We start from the raw sequence: 18645 nt of genomic DNA, 5'->3' as shown, positions 1-18645 counted from the left end.
TGAGGCAGGAGAATCGCTTGAACCCAGGAGGGGGAGGTTGCAGTGAGCCGAGATCGCACCACTGCACTCCAGACTGAGCTACAGAGCGAGACTCCATCAGAAAAAAAAAAAGGTAAGAAGAAACAGATGAAACCAATGTGAATAATTTATTTTAACATAATATACCTAACATATTTTTATTTCTAACCACTATAAAATGTACTTGTTTTGCTCTTTAGATAGTAAGCTCCTTAAGTAAACAGAAGTAATACCTGATACATTAGAATTCCCAACCGTCATCATAGTGTGTAGTTATAAAGAAGAAACCCAGTGTTTGTTGATTGAAAGGCATTAATACTCCTGCTTGGGTAACAGAGTGAGGAAAAAGGTATTAGTGTTGGCTTTTCACAACGCCTTGTATGGTTTCTTGTTTTAAGTTGATCAAAACAAAAGAGTTTGCAGACAATGCTAAATATAACCAGTGATTTACAAATTAATTAGACATAAATAATCAGTTTTTCATTAAAAATTAGTTGTATTCTGTCCATTTCCACAGAGAATTTTAGACAATGATTTTGAATAATCATACTTCCTTTACAGTTATTGAAATTAAATAACTTATTGGGAAAGATTCTTTATAATTATACAAAGGTATGTAGGACAGTAGTCTCATATCCACAGTTCTGAAATCCAGAAACTAAAAGGTTTTTCTTTTTTCTTTTCTTTTCTTTCTTTTTTTTTTTTTTTTGAGACAGAGTGTCGCTCTGCCAGGCTGGAGTGCCGTGGCACAATCTCAGCTCACTGCAACCTCCGCCTCTCAGGTTCAAGCAATTCTTCTGTCTAAGCCTCCCAAGAAGCTGGAACTACAGGCGTGTGCCACCACACTGGGCTAATTTTTGCATTTTTAGTAGAGACGGGGGGTGTCACCATATTGACCAGGCTGGTCTCGAACTCCTGACCTCGTGATCCACCTGCCTCAGCCTCCCAAAGTGCTGGGATTACAGGTGTGAGCCATCGCACCTGGCCAAGGTTTTTCATAACTAATTTGACAGCAAAATCTGGCTTAGTTATAGTCTCTATTTTCTTTTTTTAATGTGATTCAAAACTATTCATTTGTTTCACTATAGCTTAATAATGTGTTTGCTTTTCTGCTTCTAAGACCCTGTAGGGACATTATATAACATCTGATATTTGCATAGTACCTTTACAAAATCCAAAAAAATCTGAATTCTAAACACATTTAGTCCTAAGGGTTACAGATAAGGGATTCTGGACTTGCAGTTCTAAGTCTTTGTTCGTTTTTATTGCATTTTCTGAGCCAACATAACCATTATTTAAAAACAAGTTGCTATAGTAACTCTGGATTACAGACCTCCCCCAAACTCAGTGGTTCAGAGCATGTATTCTCACTCAAGGCTCTGCTTCAATGTAGGTAGGTCTGTGGATCAGTGGGGGCAGTTCTTATTTGTATGCCTTATTCTGGGGCCCAGGCTGAAGGGGCAGTGGCTATCCATGGTAAGCTTTTCTCAAGGTACCAGCAGAAGTACCAGAAGTCAAGCCCAACTGCACAAGCATAGTTCAAGTGTCTACTTATGCCACATCTGCTAAGATTGCATTGACCAAAGCAAGTCATATGATCATGCCCAAAGACTTAGGAGTGGGTAGTAGACTGCAACCACCATGCAGCCAAGCAAACTACAGAGTCTATAACATCACTGGAGAGAGGTGTATTCCTCCCTTGGCCAGGCTGGGGGAGGGAGTGGATATTGGCTGAATAATAATCTAATCTACCACAGATGGTTAACAGGTGGCGTGGGATGGGAGGAGGAGGAAAAAAAATCACCAAATGGGATGTATCACTACCCTTGCTCTTTTTAGCGTCTACTGCTTTCACAAAGCCTTTTATAGGGCTGGAGAAATGATTTGCTCCTAGTCTCTTGAAAACCAGAGGAGTCTTTTGAGGATGTATTCCTAAAGTTTTAAAATTAGTTTTAAAAAATTGTTTTAAAAAATTGTTCAAGTATAGTCTGGGCACAGTGGCTCATGCCTGTAATCCCAGCTAAGGTGGTGGATCACCTGAGGTCAGGAGTTCAAGACCAGCCAGGCCAACATGGTTGACACCTCCATCTCTACTAAAAATACAAAAATTAGCTGGGCGTGGTGGTGGGCGTCTGTAATCCCAGCTCCTCAGGAGGCTGAGGCAGGAGAATCGCTTGAACCCAGGAGGTGGAGGTTGCAGTGAGCCATGATCTCGGCATTGCATTCCAGCCTGGGCGACAAGAGCGAAACTATGTCTCAATAATAGTAATAGTTTCAATTATAGGTTGGAATTTAGAGTTCGGTTACATTTACTATTGGATGTGAACCTTTAAAAACTCAAGTAGAGGCTTTTCCAGCCCATTCATAACATCAGACCTTGGGCTGCCTTTCCAGGGAGAAGCTTTCAAAGTAACACTAAGGGTGATTAAATACTTTTGTAAAATAAAGAATAAATCACAAGCTCATTGACACTTGAAAACTTAGCATTGCAGTGCAGATGCAGCAGAAAATACTTGTAGCAGTTTTCTCAGTGAAAGAGAAACTAGTCTAGTAGCTTAGAGACATTAAAACAAGCCACAAGCCCTTTGTGCTAGAGATCATGGTTAAAAGTCTCCTGAAGATGTTTTTCCACAGTACAGATTTTGTTTTTATTTATGTCTGAGGGTGAAAAAAGAAAATGTATCAATAAGTAACTATGTTTTGTAGGAGTTGGAGGTTTTGTTGTTACATTGGGATACAGTGAGAGAAAAAGACGTATTAATACTTTTCTGTTGGTACTTTCTTGAATGAGATTTTTAATAAACTTATTTTGAGATTCTGGACATTGCTCCTGTGATAATTTCTGCAGTGCTAATGGATAGAAGGTTTTCTGGTTAGACAGACTTCTGTGTTCAGCACATCTGAGCTTCGAGATTATTTGTAGTTCTCCTGGGACTTTTTTAATCTCTTTGTATATAACAGGTAAATTCTAGTTTCCCGTCAGAGAAGGATTTCGTTTTCCTTTTGTCTGATTTAGCAAGTGTCTTGAGATTAAGGAAATGGATGTCAGTGAATTCAAGTGTTGTGCTCCTGTCAGTTTGCAGCAGGTGACCAGAAAGCAAAAACACCCAAGTAGATTCTGTCCCTACTCCCACCTACTCCTCAATTCAGGTCCCATGAAAGAGCCTCAGATCCCAGTAACTGTTTGTTGTTGTTGTTGTTTACAGGGGTAAGAATGTTCACAGCTAAGAATGTTAAAAAGTCTCCTGGTGTCTTTTGCCATGCAGCCTGAACAGTGGGGTCATTGACCTCCTTGCAGTCCTCAATTGTTTTCAGCTGTTACTGGACCAAAATCAAATCTAGCTTTGCCTGCCCCTTTCTTTGTCCCAGTAGCGCTTGTTTGTTCACCAGGCCTCACTGAAGACCTAGCCCTGTTGCCTGCCTGTGCTTCCTACTGAGCCCCCTGTAAAGAGCAGCTCTCCCAGGGAGGCTCACCTTGTAGCACTGTGATCTTTGGAAGCATCAAGGGAGGCACAAGATTTCTCTGGGTGAACTGGAAAAGACCTGGACTGGGCATCAGAAGACTTGGGTTCTAGAACCGGCATTGATGTACACTCGCTCTGTAACTCTGTGCAGGCAAAATCTTTTACCTTTTCTGAGTTTTTTTTACATGTCAGTTCAGATTCCTTTCCTCATGAGGTTTCTTTTTTTTTTTTTTTTGAGACGGAGTCTTGCTCTGTTGCCTGGGCTGGAGTGCAGTGGCGTGATCTTGGCTTACAGCAAGCTCAACCTCCCGGGTTCATGCCATTCTCCTGCCTCAGCCTCCCAAGTAGCTGGCACTACCAGCGCCCACCACCATGCCCGGCTAATTTTTTTGTATTTTTAGTAGAGACGGGGTTTCACCATGTTAGCCAGGATGGTCTCTATCTCCTGACCTTGTGATCTACCTGCCTTGGCCTCCCAGAGTGCTGGGATTACAGGCGTGAGCCACTGCACCCGGCCCCTCATGAGGTTTCTTTAAGACTCAAATGGAAGAATAGATGTGAAAAGAACTTTGAGGATAGTATTGGAAAATGCTAAAGTGACTACTTTATTATTGATGATTTTTACAGAATTTGTCTGAGAAAGCTGCAGTATGACCAGTTTGTACCAGCTTGTATGGTTTCTTGTAATAACTGAACAGATTCTATTAGCATAGGGTAAAAATGGAAACTACTTCTTTCAAAATGATCAGTGGCTGCAGGGGCTCAGGTCTATAATCCTAACTACTTGGGAGACTGAGGTGGTAGGGTTGCTTGAGGCCAGGAGTTCAAGACCAGCCTGGGCAATACAGCAAGACCCTTTCTTTAAATAAAAAACTAGCCAGCCATGTAGTCCCACATGCTTGGGAGGCTGAGGTGAGAGGATCGACTGAGGCCAGGAGTTCAAGGCTGCAGTGAGCTATGATTGCCAGTGTACTCCAGCCTGGGTAACTGAGTGAGACCTTATCTCTTAAAGAAAAAAAAGAAAAAAATTGCATTATAGCTTATCCTTTTTTTTTTTTGAGATGGAGTCTCACTCCGTCGCCCAGGCAGGAATGCAGTGGCGTAATCTTGGCTCACTGCAACCTCCGCCTCCTGGGTTCAAGCGATTCTCCCGCCTCAGCCTCCTGAGTAGCTGGGACTACAGGTGCACGTCACCACGCCTGGCTAATTTTTGTATTTTTTAGTAGAGACGGAGTTTCACCATATTGGCCAGACTGGTCTGGAACTCCTGACCTTGTGATCTGCCCGCCTCGGCCTCCCAAATTGCTGGGATTACAGGTGTGAGCCACTGCGCTTGGCCAGCTTATCCTTTTTTAAAAAAACATAAATACTAGGATATTGAGATTATTGAAAATGCTTTTGGTGCTTCAGTTTTTAATTTATACTTAGAGCAGTTTTTGAAGTTTAAGATCTCATTTACTTCCAAGTAATAGTTTTACTAGTAATCAAAATCGCTTCAAAATACCATAATCCTCATTGCTGTAAACTCCTACGGGGCAGGCGTGGAGTTTTATAAAGAGGCTATATAGTGTACTCTGTGAATTCCAACTCCTTGCTTGCCAGATGTGACCTTAAGCAAGTTAACTTCTGTGTGCCACGTTGTTTTCCTCTGTAAAAGGAAAAAGTGAATATAATACATTAGTTTATTAAGCCTTAGTTTAATAGTGTCTGTCTCTTAAGTTTTACATATAAGTAGACAGTGTCTTTCTTGTTTAGTGAATAATCAGTCTTATTAGTTAATAGTATTTCTACTAAAGTTATGGTATAAGATTATACTAATCTTGTTTAGTGCACAGTAATCACTTCTCATATTTAACCTGTAAGTGTAATATAGTTTATTTATATACCATTTATTTATTTTATTTTTTGAGACGGAGTCTTGCTCTGTCACCCAGGCTGGGGTGCAGTGGCGCAATCTTGGTTCACTGCAACCTACGCCTCCCAGGTTCAAGCGATTCTCCTGCCTCTGCCTCCTTAGTAGCTGGGATTACAGGCACGAGCCACCACACCCAGCTAATTTTTGTGTTTTTAGTACAGACAGGGTTTCACCATGTTGGCCAGGCTGGTCTTGAACTCCTGGCCTCAAGTGATCTGTCTGCCTCGGCCTCCCATAGTACTGGGATTATAGGCGTGAGCCACCGCATCCAGCCTACTTACCTTTTGTTTTTGCTTGCATTACCCTTTCTTTGCCTTGTTTCATTTGGCTAAGATTGTCTTGTTTACTTGCTTTGTTTCTGAGGGATTATATGAGATTTCTATGGGTTTTTCCATCATGGGGTGTACTTTTATTATTTTATTATTTGTTTTTTTGAAACAGGGTCTCACTCTGTCACTCAGGCTGGAGTGTAGTGATGCAGTCACTGCTCACTGCAGCCTCAACTTTCTTGGCTCCAGTGATCCTTCCACCTCAGCCTCCTAAGTAGCTAGAACCACAGGCACCCACCACCCACACCCAACCAGTTGTTTTTTTTTTTTTGTATTTTTAGTAGAAACGGGGTTTCACCATGTTGGCCAGGCTAGTCATGAACTCCTGGCCTCAAGTAATCCACCCGTCTCAGCCTCCCACAGTGCTGGGTTTACAGGCATGAACCACCGACCCGGCCTCATGCAATTTATTGACTGCTTACTTCACTGAAGTGAACTTGTATAGATACTCAAAAAGTGCAGTTTCTACTGAATACATACTGTTTTTGCATCATAGTAAAGCTGAACAGTTTTACATTGAACTGTCATCAGGGACTGTCTGTATTGTGAAATCTTAATTTTGTCCTTATTAAAAGACAGGAACAGGGCTGGTCGTGGTGGCTCACGCCTGTAATCCTAGCACTTCGGGAGGCTGGTGTGGGTGGATCACTTGTGGTCAGGAGTTTGAGACCAGCCTGGCCAACATGGTAAAACCCAGTCTCTACTAAAGGTACAAAAATTAGCTGAACATGGTGGTGCACACCTGTAATCCCAGCTATTTGGGGAGCTGAGACACGAGAATTGCTTGAACCCAGGAGGTAGCGGTTCCAGTGAGCAAGATCGTGCCACTACACACCAGCCTGGGTGACAGAGCAAGACTGTGTCTCAAAATAAAGACAAGAACAAAGGTATCAGTAACTCTAAATATAGGTTAAATTTCCACAAAAATCTCATTTAAAAAAAATTTTTTTTTTTTTTTTGAAACAGAGTCTCACTCTGTTGCCCAGGCTGAGTACAGTGACGAGATCTTGGCTCACTGCAGCCTCTAATTCCTGGACTCAAGCAATCCTCCCCCCTCAGCCTCCTGAGCAGTTGGAACTACTACATATGCATCCCGCCTGCACCCAGCTAATTCGTGTTTTTTAGAGATAGTGTCTTGCTATGTTGCCCAGGCTGGAGACTGATCTGCAACTCCTGGCCTTAACCACTTTATTTTTTAAGCAAATTTGCACCATGTTTTCAGTTAATATGAATTTGCATTTAACTGATCTCATGCTAGCTGACAATGGGCTGAAGGTGAAGGGAGGAGAAAGATGGACATGGTATATAAAAGCATGTATGATAAAGTAGAACGTCACCTTGGTTAAAAATGTGTAATGATTTGAATGATACAAATATAAGTAGTTAAGAGTTATTTTGAACTTGATACCTTTGCTAGAGGAAAAGTTACTATATGCATTTTTTATGAAAAATCATTAGAAGAAAAAAAATGGAATATTTAGAGGAAAGAGTATCCTGATGTTAAAAGTGAAAATGAAATAGGACATTGAGAAATTTTTTTTAATGTAAATATGTATATGGTAATGTATTAATTAGCGTTAGATATGTACATGGATTTTTCCTGTATTTCTGAAGACCTGTGAAAAGGAGAAGTTGAAATCATAAAGAATTGGCTGATGGAAATTAAGGTAGACAGGCAAATGGAAATGTGGCCCCCCAGGAGGGTGGGTGAACTCTGAGAGACACAGTCATTCCTGTAAATAAGGCTGTCCCAAGATCAAAGGAGAGGCCTGAGACTGGGAGTCAGGAGTCTGCCATTCTTTTTTTTTTTTTTTTTTTGAGATGGAGTCTCGCTCTGTCGCCCAGGCTGGAGTGTGATGGCGCCATCTCAGCTCACTGTAGCCTCCACCTCCTGGGTTCAAGTGATTCTCCTGCCTCAGCCTCCTGAGTAGCTGGGGTTACAGGTGCGTGCCACCACGCCTGGCTAATACTTGTATTTTTAGTAGAGGTGGGGTTTCACCATGTTGGTCAGGCCGGTCTCGAACTCCTGACCTCATGATCCACTCGCCTTGGCCTCCCACCATGGTGGGATTACAGGCATGAGCCACTGCACCTGGCCAAGTCTGCGATTCTTGCCAACTCTACCCAGTTGTGTCATCTTAAGCAAGTCACTGAACTTCTCTGGATTCTCTTCTCCTTTTGTAAAATAAGCATGTTATCTTTTCATCCTGCCTTGGGCATTGTGATAAGGATAAGATGAGATTGTAGAATTTTACAAAATTAAAAGTGCTAGACAAACGATTTTATGAAAATATAAAGATTAGGTTGAATTGGTCTTCATAGAAAAAGGAATGTTGAGGAGAACATTCCTTAAGATTACTCAGCTTCCTTGACTAGAAATTGGAAGTCATTAAGCATCTTTGTGGTTGAAAAATGTTTGGTGTCTCAGGTGGTTCTACTTATTGCTAAAGAGGTCTACCTTGAGCTCATAGTAAATTTGTCAGTTAGTTGAAGGTGGTGATAAATTAATACATTCCTGGTTTACAAATTGGTCTTATAAGTATTTGATTGGTTTAAATGAATTTACTAGGATTTAACTAACAATGGATGACCTGGTGAAATCCTATTTCAGACCTAATCTGGGAGCCTGCAAGTGACAACAGCCTTTGAGGTCCTTAGACAGCTTGGCCTGGAGGAGAACACATGAAAGAAAGGTTTGTTTCTGCTTAATGTAATCTATGAAAGTGTTTTTTAAAATAGTATAATTGTAGTGTACAAAGTTCTGTTTTTCTTTCCCTTTTCAGAACCTCAAGAGGCTTTGTTTTCTGTGAAACAGTATTTCTATACAGTTGCTCCAATGACAGAGTTACCTGCACCGTTGTCCTACTTCCAGAATGCACAGATGTCCGAGGACAACCACCTGAGCAATACTGTACGTAGCCAGGTACAGTGTCAGTCTCTGAAACTGCCTTTGCCAGGCTGGATTCACTTATCATCTTCTCTTACCTCTAAGAAATGCTTAGGGGGCTGAGCAGGCTTTCTCTACTTTACCAAATTTACAATATATTTGTTGAACTTCAGCTGATTGTTGGGGGACACAGGGCTGTTTAACACACAGGTGTTGATACAGTTCCTACCTAACTCACATATCACCACCTCAGGTGAAGCCTTCTCCAGCTTCCCAAGGTGTGCAGCACCTCAGAGTTCATGTTGTTTATTATTTTACCTATCTTGCTCTTCTTCTTCTATGGCTAAGTTTATTTTATTTACTGTATTCAGTACCTAACAGTTCCTGTTAGTGCTCAGTAAATATTCATTATGATTGTACAATGCAAGAATAAGTGTAGAAATTCTAAGAGTTCAAAGAGGGATTCAGGAAAGGAATGTAATCTGTGCTGTGGGACAAAGAGACTCCTCACCAGCTACATACACAGACATCAAATCTGACTACAACTCTGCTAGCTAATCATTATAAAGTGAGAGCAGAGGCTGGGGCGCAGAGGCTCATGCCTATAATCCCAGCACTTTGGGAGGCCGAGGCGGGCAGATCACCCAAGGTCAGGAGTTCAAGACTAGCTTGGTCAACATGGAGAAACCCTGTCTCTACTGACAATACAAAAATTAGCTGGGCTTGGTGGTGGGTACCTGTAATCCCAGCTATTTGGGAGGCTGAGCCAGGAGAATCGCTGGAACCCAGGAGGTGGAGGTTGCAGTGAGCTGAGATCACACCATTGCACTCCAGCCTGGGCGACAACAGCGAAACTCTGTCTCAAAAAAAAAAATAAATAAATACAAAATAAATAAATAAATAGAGAAAGAAAAAGAAAGAAAAGGAAAGAAAGAAAAGGAGCGCAGACTTCATGGATGTTCTGTGAGGCAGTTGGAGTATCTGTAGGATTTTTAGAGGCAGAACCAGAATAGAGGAAAACACAAGGCCAACTGTAACCTATCCAGTTGCACTAGGTGTGGGGTCAGATTTTCCTCTGTTAGGACCAGAGAGCAGGGCTAGGAACAGTGGTGGAAGTTACCAGGCAGTAAGGTCTGGATCAATAAAAAGAACTTTCTCATAGCCTGGCTTGGTGGTGGATGCCTGTAGTCCCAGCTACTCAGGAGGCTGAGGTACAAGGATTGCTTGAGTCTAGGCGTTTGAGTCCAGCATGGGCAACATAGAGAGGCTCTGTATTTTTTATTTTTTTAATTTTCCCACAGTTATACATCTGGGCTGCCTTGTAGGCTTGTGTGTACTTTTCACTACAAACAGTCACAAAAGGCTGAAAGGCCACTCTAGCAAAATCTATAGAGGACTAGTCTGTGAATTCAGCAATTGAACTAGAGCACTGGATGGCCTGGAACTTCCTTTTACACTCTGAAGATTTAGGATTCTTCACTTTTCTCATCAGTAAAATTAGATAATTTACTAGATAATTTGAAAATTCTTTCCCAGCTTGAGAGTTTTGATGTGCCTAGAAGCTAGGATGGCCAGTTGTCCCAGTTTGTCTAAAACTAGAGGTTTTGGAACACAGGACTTTCAGTTTTAAAATTGGGACAGTCCTGAGCAATAGGATCAAGTCAGTTATCTACCAGAAGTGTGTAATCAAATTGAAACAATTTTGGATCTGACTAACCAAGTCTTATTCACTTAGTTGACTTTCTTGTTTAACTTCGAGTACTATTACAGTTCTATATTGTTAGAGTTCAAATAGAATATAACCTCTAAAGCATTTCTTGTTCCAAAGGCTAAATGTTGCCTTTAGCTTCATTTCTTCAACTCTAAGCACATACTGTGATGAGCTGCTATAGCCTAGAAAATAGTTTTCTTTTTGTGGGCTGCTGTGCATAATCTCATTCATAGTAAAGGGATTTGAAGTTTGATGACAGAATAGTCAGAGAACTGAAGTTGTGTTTGTTTTTTTTAGCCCAAATATTATTTCTCAAGTTTTTGTTGTGAAATGTTTCAAGGACATACAGAAAGTATGGCACATAATGTAACAGGCACCCATGTACCTATCACCCAACTTTATTAAACTTTAACATCTTATTTGCTGGTTTTTTGATAAGCTTTTTTTGCTTCTATTGCTTATCGATCCTACGCTAAATGAAATCCTAACTAAACAAAACAAGATTTTGGGCCGGGCGCGGTGGCTCAAGCCTGTAATCCCAGCACTTTGGGAGGCCGAGACGGGCGGATCACGGGGTCAGGAGATTGAGACCATCCTGGTCAACATGGTGAAACCCCATCTCTACTAAAAATACAAAAAAACTAGCCGGGCGAGGTTGCGGGAGCCTGTAGTCCCAGCTACTCGGGAGGCTGAGGCAGGAGAATGGCGTAAACCCGGGAGGCGGAGCTTGCAGTGAGCTGAGATCCGGCCATTGCAGTCCAGCCTGGGCGACAGAGCGAGACTCCGTCTCAAAAAAAAAAAAAACAAGATTTTGCATTTAATTTGAAAAGAGACTAGTTATATGACAAAAAAATTGCAGATAAAATTGAAGTGCCCCTCCCCCATTCCTTTTCCTCTTTTCTCAGGATAGTTACTGTCCTGTATTGGGTGTTTATCATGTTTACTATAATAAAATTGGGTATTAGGCTTACTGTAATGTTTATGTACATAAATCAATCACATTATGGAATACACTTGGCATGTTTTAAAACTTTAGGCCGGGCGTAGTGGCTCACACCTGTAATCCCAGCACTTTGGGAGGCCGAGGCTGGTGGATCACGAGGTCAGGAGTTCAAGACCAGCCTGGCCAACATGGTGAAATCCTGTCTCTACTAAAAAAAAATACAAAATTTAGCCGGGCGTCGGGCGCTTGTAATCCCAGCTACTCCAAAGTCTGAGGCAGAGAATTGCTTGAACTCGGGAGGTGGAGGTTGTAGTGAGCCAAGATCTCACCACTGCACTCTAGCCTGGGTGACAGAGTGAGACTCTGTCTCCAAAAAAAAAAAAAAAAAAAAGGCAGCCGGGTGCAGTGGCTCACTTCCAAAGTAATCCCAGCACTTTGGGAGGCTGAGGAGGGCGGATCACAGGGTCAAGAGACTGAGACCATCCTGGTCAACATGGTGAAACCCCATCTCTACTAAAAAATACAAAAATTAGCTGGATGTGGTAGCGCATGCACACCTGTAATTCCAGCTGCTCAGGAGGCTGAGGCAGGAGAATCACTTGAACCCGAGAGGCAGAGGTTGCAATGAGCAGAGATCATGCCACTGCACTCCAGCCTGGCGACAGAGTGAGACTCCATCTCAAAAAACAAAACACAAAAAACTTTATATAGTTTGTGTCTGAAAGTTGAAGAGAATTTCCACATATATGTTAGTGTATGTTGCAAAAGAGACATTCCTATGTAGAATTTTAGGCATTCATGTATACGTAGATGCATGTAGCTCTAGCATTCGTTTTCTCTTGTGAATATGTAAAAATTGTGCTGTTTACAGACATTTGGTAGGTTTCAGTTTTTCACAATAACTGACAGTACTGCAGTGACATACTAATTCATTAGTCTGTGTGCACTTGTGTGAGTTTCTCAAAGATAGTTGCTGTAATTGGATATTTGGATCTTAGAACTATTTTAGAGATTGCTAGGATTCTTCCAAAATGGTTATGCATCAAGAGTATATTGCAGGCCAGGTTCACGGCTGTATTACCTATCTTGGAAAAATAAGAGAAGAAAAGCAAGGGTGATCTTGGTGATTTCCCCCTTTCATTTTGTAAATATTCTATAATACTAAATGTAATACTAAATGTTCTATAATACTAAATATAATATTAAATGTTTTAATAATTTAAAAAGCTGTTTTGGAAAAAGTAATCTCACTCTGTCACCCAAGCTGGAGTGCAGTGGTGCTATCTCAACTCGCCGCAACCTTGACCTCCCAGGCTTAAGTGATCCTACCACCTCAGCCTCCCAGGTAGCTGGGACCACAGGCGCATGCCACCACACCCGGCTACTTTTTTGTATTTTTGGCAGAAACAAGGTTTCACCATGTTGCGCAGTCTGGTCCCGAACTTCTGAGCTCAAGTGGTCCACCTGTCTTGGCTTCCCAAAGTGCTGGGACTACAGGGGTGAGCCACCGTGCCCAACCTAAAATATTTTTTATATTTTTTAATGTGAAGAAAGGTCACAAAAGAATAGTATGCTACCTGTGGAATATCTGTGGAAAGGGATCAAGCGTTCAAGGTTTTCTGTGATGACTGACTAAAGTCATGCAGTTAGAACAGCTGATACAAAAGAAACCAAGAAAGGCTGGGCTTGGTGGCTCACACATGTAATCCCAGCACTTTGGGAGGCCGAGGCGGGCAGATCACTTGAGGTCAGAAGTTTGAGACCAGCCTGGCCAACATGGTGAAACCGCATTTCTACTAAAAAAAAAAAAAAAAAAAGTCAATGGGTGTGGTGGCATGCACCTGTAGTCCCAGTTACTCAGGAGGCTGAAGCACGAGAATTGCTTGAACCCAGAATTCAGAGGTTGCAGTGAGCTGAGATCGTACTACTGGAAAAAAAAAAAAAAAGAACCAAAAAGCTGGTTAGCATGAGATCTTTGAGAGCATTCTTATATTCTTATTGGTAATTGCAGTTTATATTGTGCCCTTGTCATCAATAAAAGCTTCAGTTATGTTTCTTAGTCTCCATTTGAAAAAAATGTTCACTGGGCTTAGTGGCTCACACCTATAATCCCAGCACTTCGGGAGGCTAAGGTGGGCAGATTACTTGAGGCCAGGAGTTCCAGACCAGCCTGGCCATCATGGTGAAACCTGTCTCTATTAAAAATATAAAAATTAGCCAGGCATGGTGGTGTGCCCTTGTCATCCCAGCTGCTTGGGAAACTGAGGCACGAGGATCGCTTTCAAGGTTCACCTGGGGAGGTCAAAGCTGCATTTAGCCGAGATCACACTATTGCACTCCAGCCTAGGTGACAAAGTGAGACCCTGTCTCAAATCAATACATAAAAATAAGCAAAAAGCAAACCTAGAAGCTTTTTTTTTTTTTTTGAGACGGAGTCTCGCTCTGTCGCCCAGCCTGGAGTGCAATGGCCGGATCTTGGCTCACTGCAAGCTCCGCCTCCAGGGTTTACGCCATTCTCCTGCCTCAGCCTCCCGAGTAGCTGGGACTACAGACGCTCGCCACCTCGCCCGGCTATTTTTTTGTATTTTTTTAACTAGAGATGAAGTTTGACCTTGTTAGCCAGGATGGTCTTGATCTCCTGACCTCGTGATCCGCCCGTCTCGCCCTCCCAAAGTACTGGGATTACAGGCTTGAGCCACCGCGCCCGGCCGAAGGTTTTTAAAGGACCTTGAGGAGATAAAAAATAAATAAAAGGGGTGATCTAAATTTAAATAGAATCTGCAGCTCCAGTTAGCCTTTGACAGTGTTATTGTATCGTTTATAGTTATGAATTTGTTTTCTCAGTTGTGTTAAAGTGGAGTAAGGCAAAAAAGAACTTAAAATCTCAGTGACCTCCAGAGAAACATGCTAGCTTTTGCATGAGTAAAATCTCTTAGGCACAAATCTTAATACATATTAAGAAACTTTAGGCTTAAGCCTAACATAACAGCCCCATAAATGTTCAGTATTATTTCTAACCGGTTATGTCAACTGTTTGTGGAAATGACAGCCTTTCTTGGCATTAGAGGAATGGTTAAACCTCTGACTCCAGGGAATCACAAAGCTTGGTCAGATGCTGAATGGAATTATGTGTGTTGTTGGAGACATGTTCCCTATGATTAATAAATGTTTTCAAGTTTTCCACTTAACTTGCCAGTGCTTTGGTTAAGCCACTCTTCTAGTTCTGTCCTATAGAGCAGGCTTAGAGCCCCACATTTCTCATTGTAGAAATTCAAACAATATCCATTAAGTCTTTTTTTTTTCCCCGCATTAAGTCTTAAAGGATTAATACATTTCCTTTCCTTTTTTTTTTTTTTTTTTTTTTTGAAATTGAGGCTCCCTCTGTCGCCCAGGCTGGTGTTCAGTTGCACAATCTCAGCTCACTGCAGCCTCCGCCTCCTAGGTTCAGGCGATTCTCCTGCCTTAGCCTCCTGAGTAGTTGGGATTAGAGGGGTGTGCCACCACACCTGGCTAATTTTAACATTTTAGATAGAGATGGGGTTTCACCATGTTGGTCAGGTTGGTCTCGAACTCCTGACCTCAAGTGATCTGCCCACCTAGGCCTCTCAAAGTGTTGGGATTACAGGCATGAGCCACCACGCCTGCCAATACATTTTCTTATAAATATTAATTATTGAAAACATGTATTTTAAGTAAATATTCACACTATAACTATATCAACATAATTGAATACATTATAACCACGTAGGCATGTTAACTGCTTACATGTGTGCATAAAATATTAAGGGAAAAGGGTAGAATACAATATTTGTGAACACTTATAACTATGTATATGTGTGTATATATTGAAAAACATTAGGATTTGGGGTGTTATAAAAATTAGTTACTGTTTTCTTTATAAAATTACCTAAGTTCATATTCAAGAACACACAATTATAAACTTAATTGTAGAGCAAGGTGTGGTGTCTCATGTCTGTATTCCTAGTACTTTGGGAGGCTGAGGCAGGAGGATCCCTTCAGACCAGGAGTTTGAGACTAGACTGGGTAACATAGCACGATCTTGTCTCTACAAAAAAAAAATGTGAAAATTAGTGGGGTGTGGTAGTGTGCTTCTATGGTCCCACCTACTTGGGAAGCCGAGGCAGGAGGATTGTTTGAGACTAGGAGGTCGAGGCTGCAGTGAGCTGTAATCATGCCACTGCACTTCAACCTGGGCAACAGAGTGAGACCCTGCCTCAAAAAAAGAAAAAAATGTGTGGCAAAAACTGCCGTGAACAAAGTCCAAAATAAACTAGGACAATGGCTTGAAATACATGACGGATATATCCCAATATACATAGAATTCTTACGAAATTAAAAAGGAACATGAACAACTAACTCAGTAGCAAAGGTTACAAGCAATATTTATGGAGTAAGAAATAGAAATGGCAATAAATATATGAAAAGCCTAATTGATCAGCCTTACTAATAGAGATAAAAATGAAAACTTCACTTCTTACCTATCAGTGAGTTCAAATTGATACACTGCTACCGAGGTTGTAGGGAAATAGGCTTTCTTGTATGCTGTGTTCTTTGGAGTTAGTATTTATTTGGAGGCAAGCTGTTAATTGAATCTACAGATACACATGCCTTTTGGAAATAATTTAGCAATTAAATCTAACCTAATCTAATCTGACCTAGCATTTTACTTCTAGAGGTTTATCCTATAAAAATATTACCAGAGGACTGCCAAGAATTTTTATTGAAGTTTTATTTATAACAGTGAGAATGTGGCAATAATCTCAATCTTTATTAATTGCTTATGGTTTACCCAGTTAGTAGTGTAAAGGTAGTGGTTAACAGTAGGGTCTCTTGACTAAACAGTTGGACTTTGAATCTCTGTTCTAGAACTTCTTAGCACTATGATATTTGGCAAATTATCTGGCCTCACTAAACTTCAGTTTCTTTATCTGTTAAATGAAGTTTATAGCAATTAACTTAGAGTTTTATTTAAATTAAATGAGATAACCTGAATTAGTACACTACTTAGCACATACTTGTTCAATAAATATTAACATTTCTTATCAAAATTGCCATATTTAAGAATGAGGTATATTTATATGTCCAGCATAGAATCAAATATATTTTATCATTATTATTTTTTTTTTGAGACAGGGTCTCCTTCTATCACCCAGCCTAGAGTACAGTGGTGTGATCATAGCTCACTGCAGTCTCTAAGTCCTGGGCTCAAGTGATTCTTCCATCTCAGCCTTGTGAATAGCTGGGAGTACAGGTGTGTGCCACCATGCCTGGCTAATATTTTTTGTTGTTAGTTTTCCTTTTTTTGTAGAGCTGGGGTCTCGCTATGTTGCCAAGGCCAGTCTTGAACTCCTGGGCCCAAGCAATTCTCCCTTCTTGGCCTCCTGAAGCATACAGATTTTTTAGGGCAGTGAAACTATTCTGTATGATATTGTAATCATGGAAACCTGTCATTGTCTGTTTATACAAACCCATAGACTGTATAATACCAAAAGTGAACCCTAAGGTAAACTGGACTGTCAATGTAGGTTCATCTGTTGTAACAGTTTACCACAGTGGTGCAGGATGTTGACAGAGAGAGGCTGTGCCTGTTGGAGAGGGTATGTGGGAACTCTCTGTACTTTCTGCTCAATTTTGCTGTGGATCTAAGACTCCATTTAAAAATATTTTATGGCATGGTGGCTCATACTTATAATCCTACCACTTTGGAAGGCTGAGGTGGATGGATCACTTGAGCTCAGGAGTTTGGGACCAGCCTGGGCAACATGGTGAAACCCCATCTGTATGAAAAAAAAAATAATAATACTAATCATAATAATTAGCTGGGCATGGTGGCATGTGCCTGTAGTCCCAGGTACTTGGAAGGCTGAGGTGGGAGGATGACTTGAGCCTGGGAAGTGGGGGTTGCAGCGAGCATTGATCATGCCACTGCACTCCAGCCTGGACAACAGAGCCAGACTCCGTCTCAAAAAATAATAATAATAAAATAATATAAATAAAAATAAGAATATTTTGAAAGAAATGAGCTATCAAGCCACAAATGCAAAAGGCTTCAAGTTCCCATCTTTTAGAAATACTAAAATATTTATGAAGGAAATTATGTATCTAAGATTTGCCTCAAAATAATACTGGAGTGGCAAAGTGAGGGGGAGAGTAGATGAAACAAGATTAGCATGAGTTCATAATTATTGAAGTTGAATAAATTGCACATGGGCTTCATTGTACATTTCTAACAATGTTTGTTTGAATTTTTTCCATAATAAAAAGGTTTTTATTTTTATTTTTTTGAGATGGTGTCTCCCTCTGTCGCCCAGGCTGGAGTACAGTGGCACGATCTCAACTCACTGCATGCTGCGACTCGTGGGTTCACACCATTCTCCTGCCTCAGCCTCCTGAGTAGCTGGGACTACGTAGGCGCCCGCCACCATGCCCGGCTCATTTTTTGTATTTTTAGTACAGATGGAGTTTCACCGTGTTAGCCAGGATGGTCTCGATCTTCTGACCTCGTGGTCTGCCCGCCTCAGCCTCCCAAAGTGCTGGGATTACAGGCCTGAGCCACTGCGCCCGGCCTTTCTTTAAAATAGCTTTACAAATAATACCATGCTTAAGTCATCATTCTCATATTTAGCTACCAAGATTTTTCCTTTTGGAAATCCCTTGGTATTCTAGTACCACTTTCCTCTCATTTGACACTTTTCAAAGCACCTACGCACTCCTTTGAGAAAGATGTATTTTTTTTTTTTTTTGGATAGAATTTCACTCTTGTTGCCCAGGCTGGAGTGCAGTAGCACGATCTTGGCTCTCTGCAACCTCTGCCTTCTGGGTTCAAGCTATTCTCCTGCCTCAGCCTCCTGAGTAGCTGGGATTCAGGCACATGCCACCACACCTGGCTAATTTTTTTGTTTTTTTTTGTTTGTTTGTTTGTTTTGGAGAGATGGGGTTTTACCATGTTGGCCAGGCTGGTCTCAAACTCCTGACCTCAGATGATCCGCCCGCCTCAACCTCCCAAGGTGCTGGGATTACAGGCATGAGCCACCACCCCCAGCCCAAGAAAGATACATTTTTGAAAACAGTTTTATTGTGGTATAATTGATGTAAAATGTACATGTTTAAATATACAGTGTGGTAAGTTTTGATATATATGTATACTCTTTTTCTTTTTTATTGTACTTTTAAGTTCTAGGGTACATGTGCACAACAGTGCATGTTTGTTACATATGTATACATGTGCCATGTTGGTGTGCTGCACCCATTAACTCCTCATTTACATTAGGTATATCTCCTAATGCTATCCCTCCCCCCTCCCCCCATATGTATACTCTTGAAACCACCACAACAGTTAAGATAATGAACATGTCCA

The 18645-nt window shown here is 41.2% G+C and overlaps 1 protein-coding gene across 4 annotated transcripts in view; it reads left to right on the top strand.

Moving 5' to 3' along the window:
* The window catches only part of PSEN1 (presenilin 1), a 95894-nt gene that overhangs the window by 7667 nt on the left and 69582 nt on the right, over positions 1 to 18645 (top strand). For 2 of the 4 annotated variants that reach the window (XM_011983101.1, XM_011983103.1), the window contains exons 2-3: positions 8338 to 8419; positions 8510 to 8637. In XM_011983101.1, the coding sequence (XP_011838491.1) occupies positions 8563 to 8637 (75 nt within the window). In that variant the 5' untranslated portion in view covers positions 8338 to 8419; positions 8510 to 8562. Of the gene's footprint in view, positions 1 to 8337; positions 8420 to 8509; positions 8650 to 18645 lie in introns of all 4 variants that reach the window. The other 2 variants (XM_011983099.1, XM_011983100.1) reach the window with 1 other exon arrangement.

Source organism: Mandrillus leucophaeus, unplaced genomic scaffold (genome assembly GCF_000951045.1).
Source record: "Mandrillus leucophaeus isolate KB7577 unplaced genomic scaffold, Mleu.le_1.0 Scaffold246, whole genome shotgun sequence".
NCBI classification, from domain to species: domain Eukaryota; kingdom Metazoa; phylum Chordata; class Mammalia; order Primates; family Cercopithecidae; genus Mandrillus; species Mandrillus leucophaeus.
Note: the sequence above shows the minus strand (reverse complement) of the source record. Positions and strands in the feature narration are given on the sequence as shown.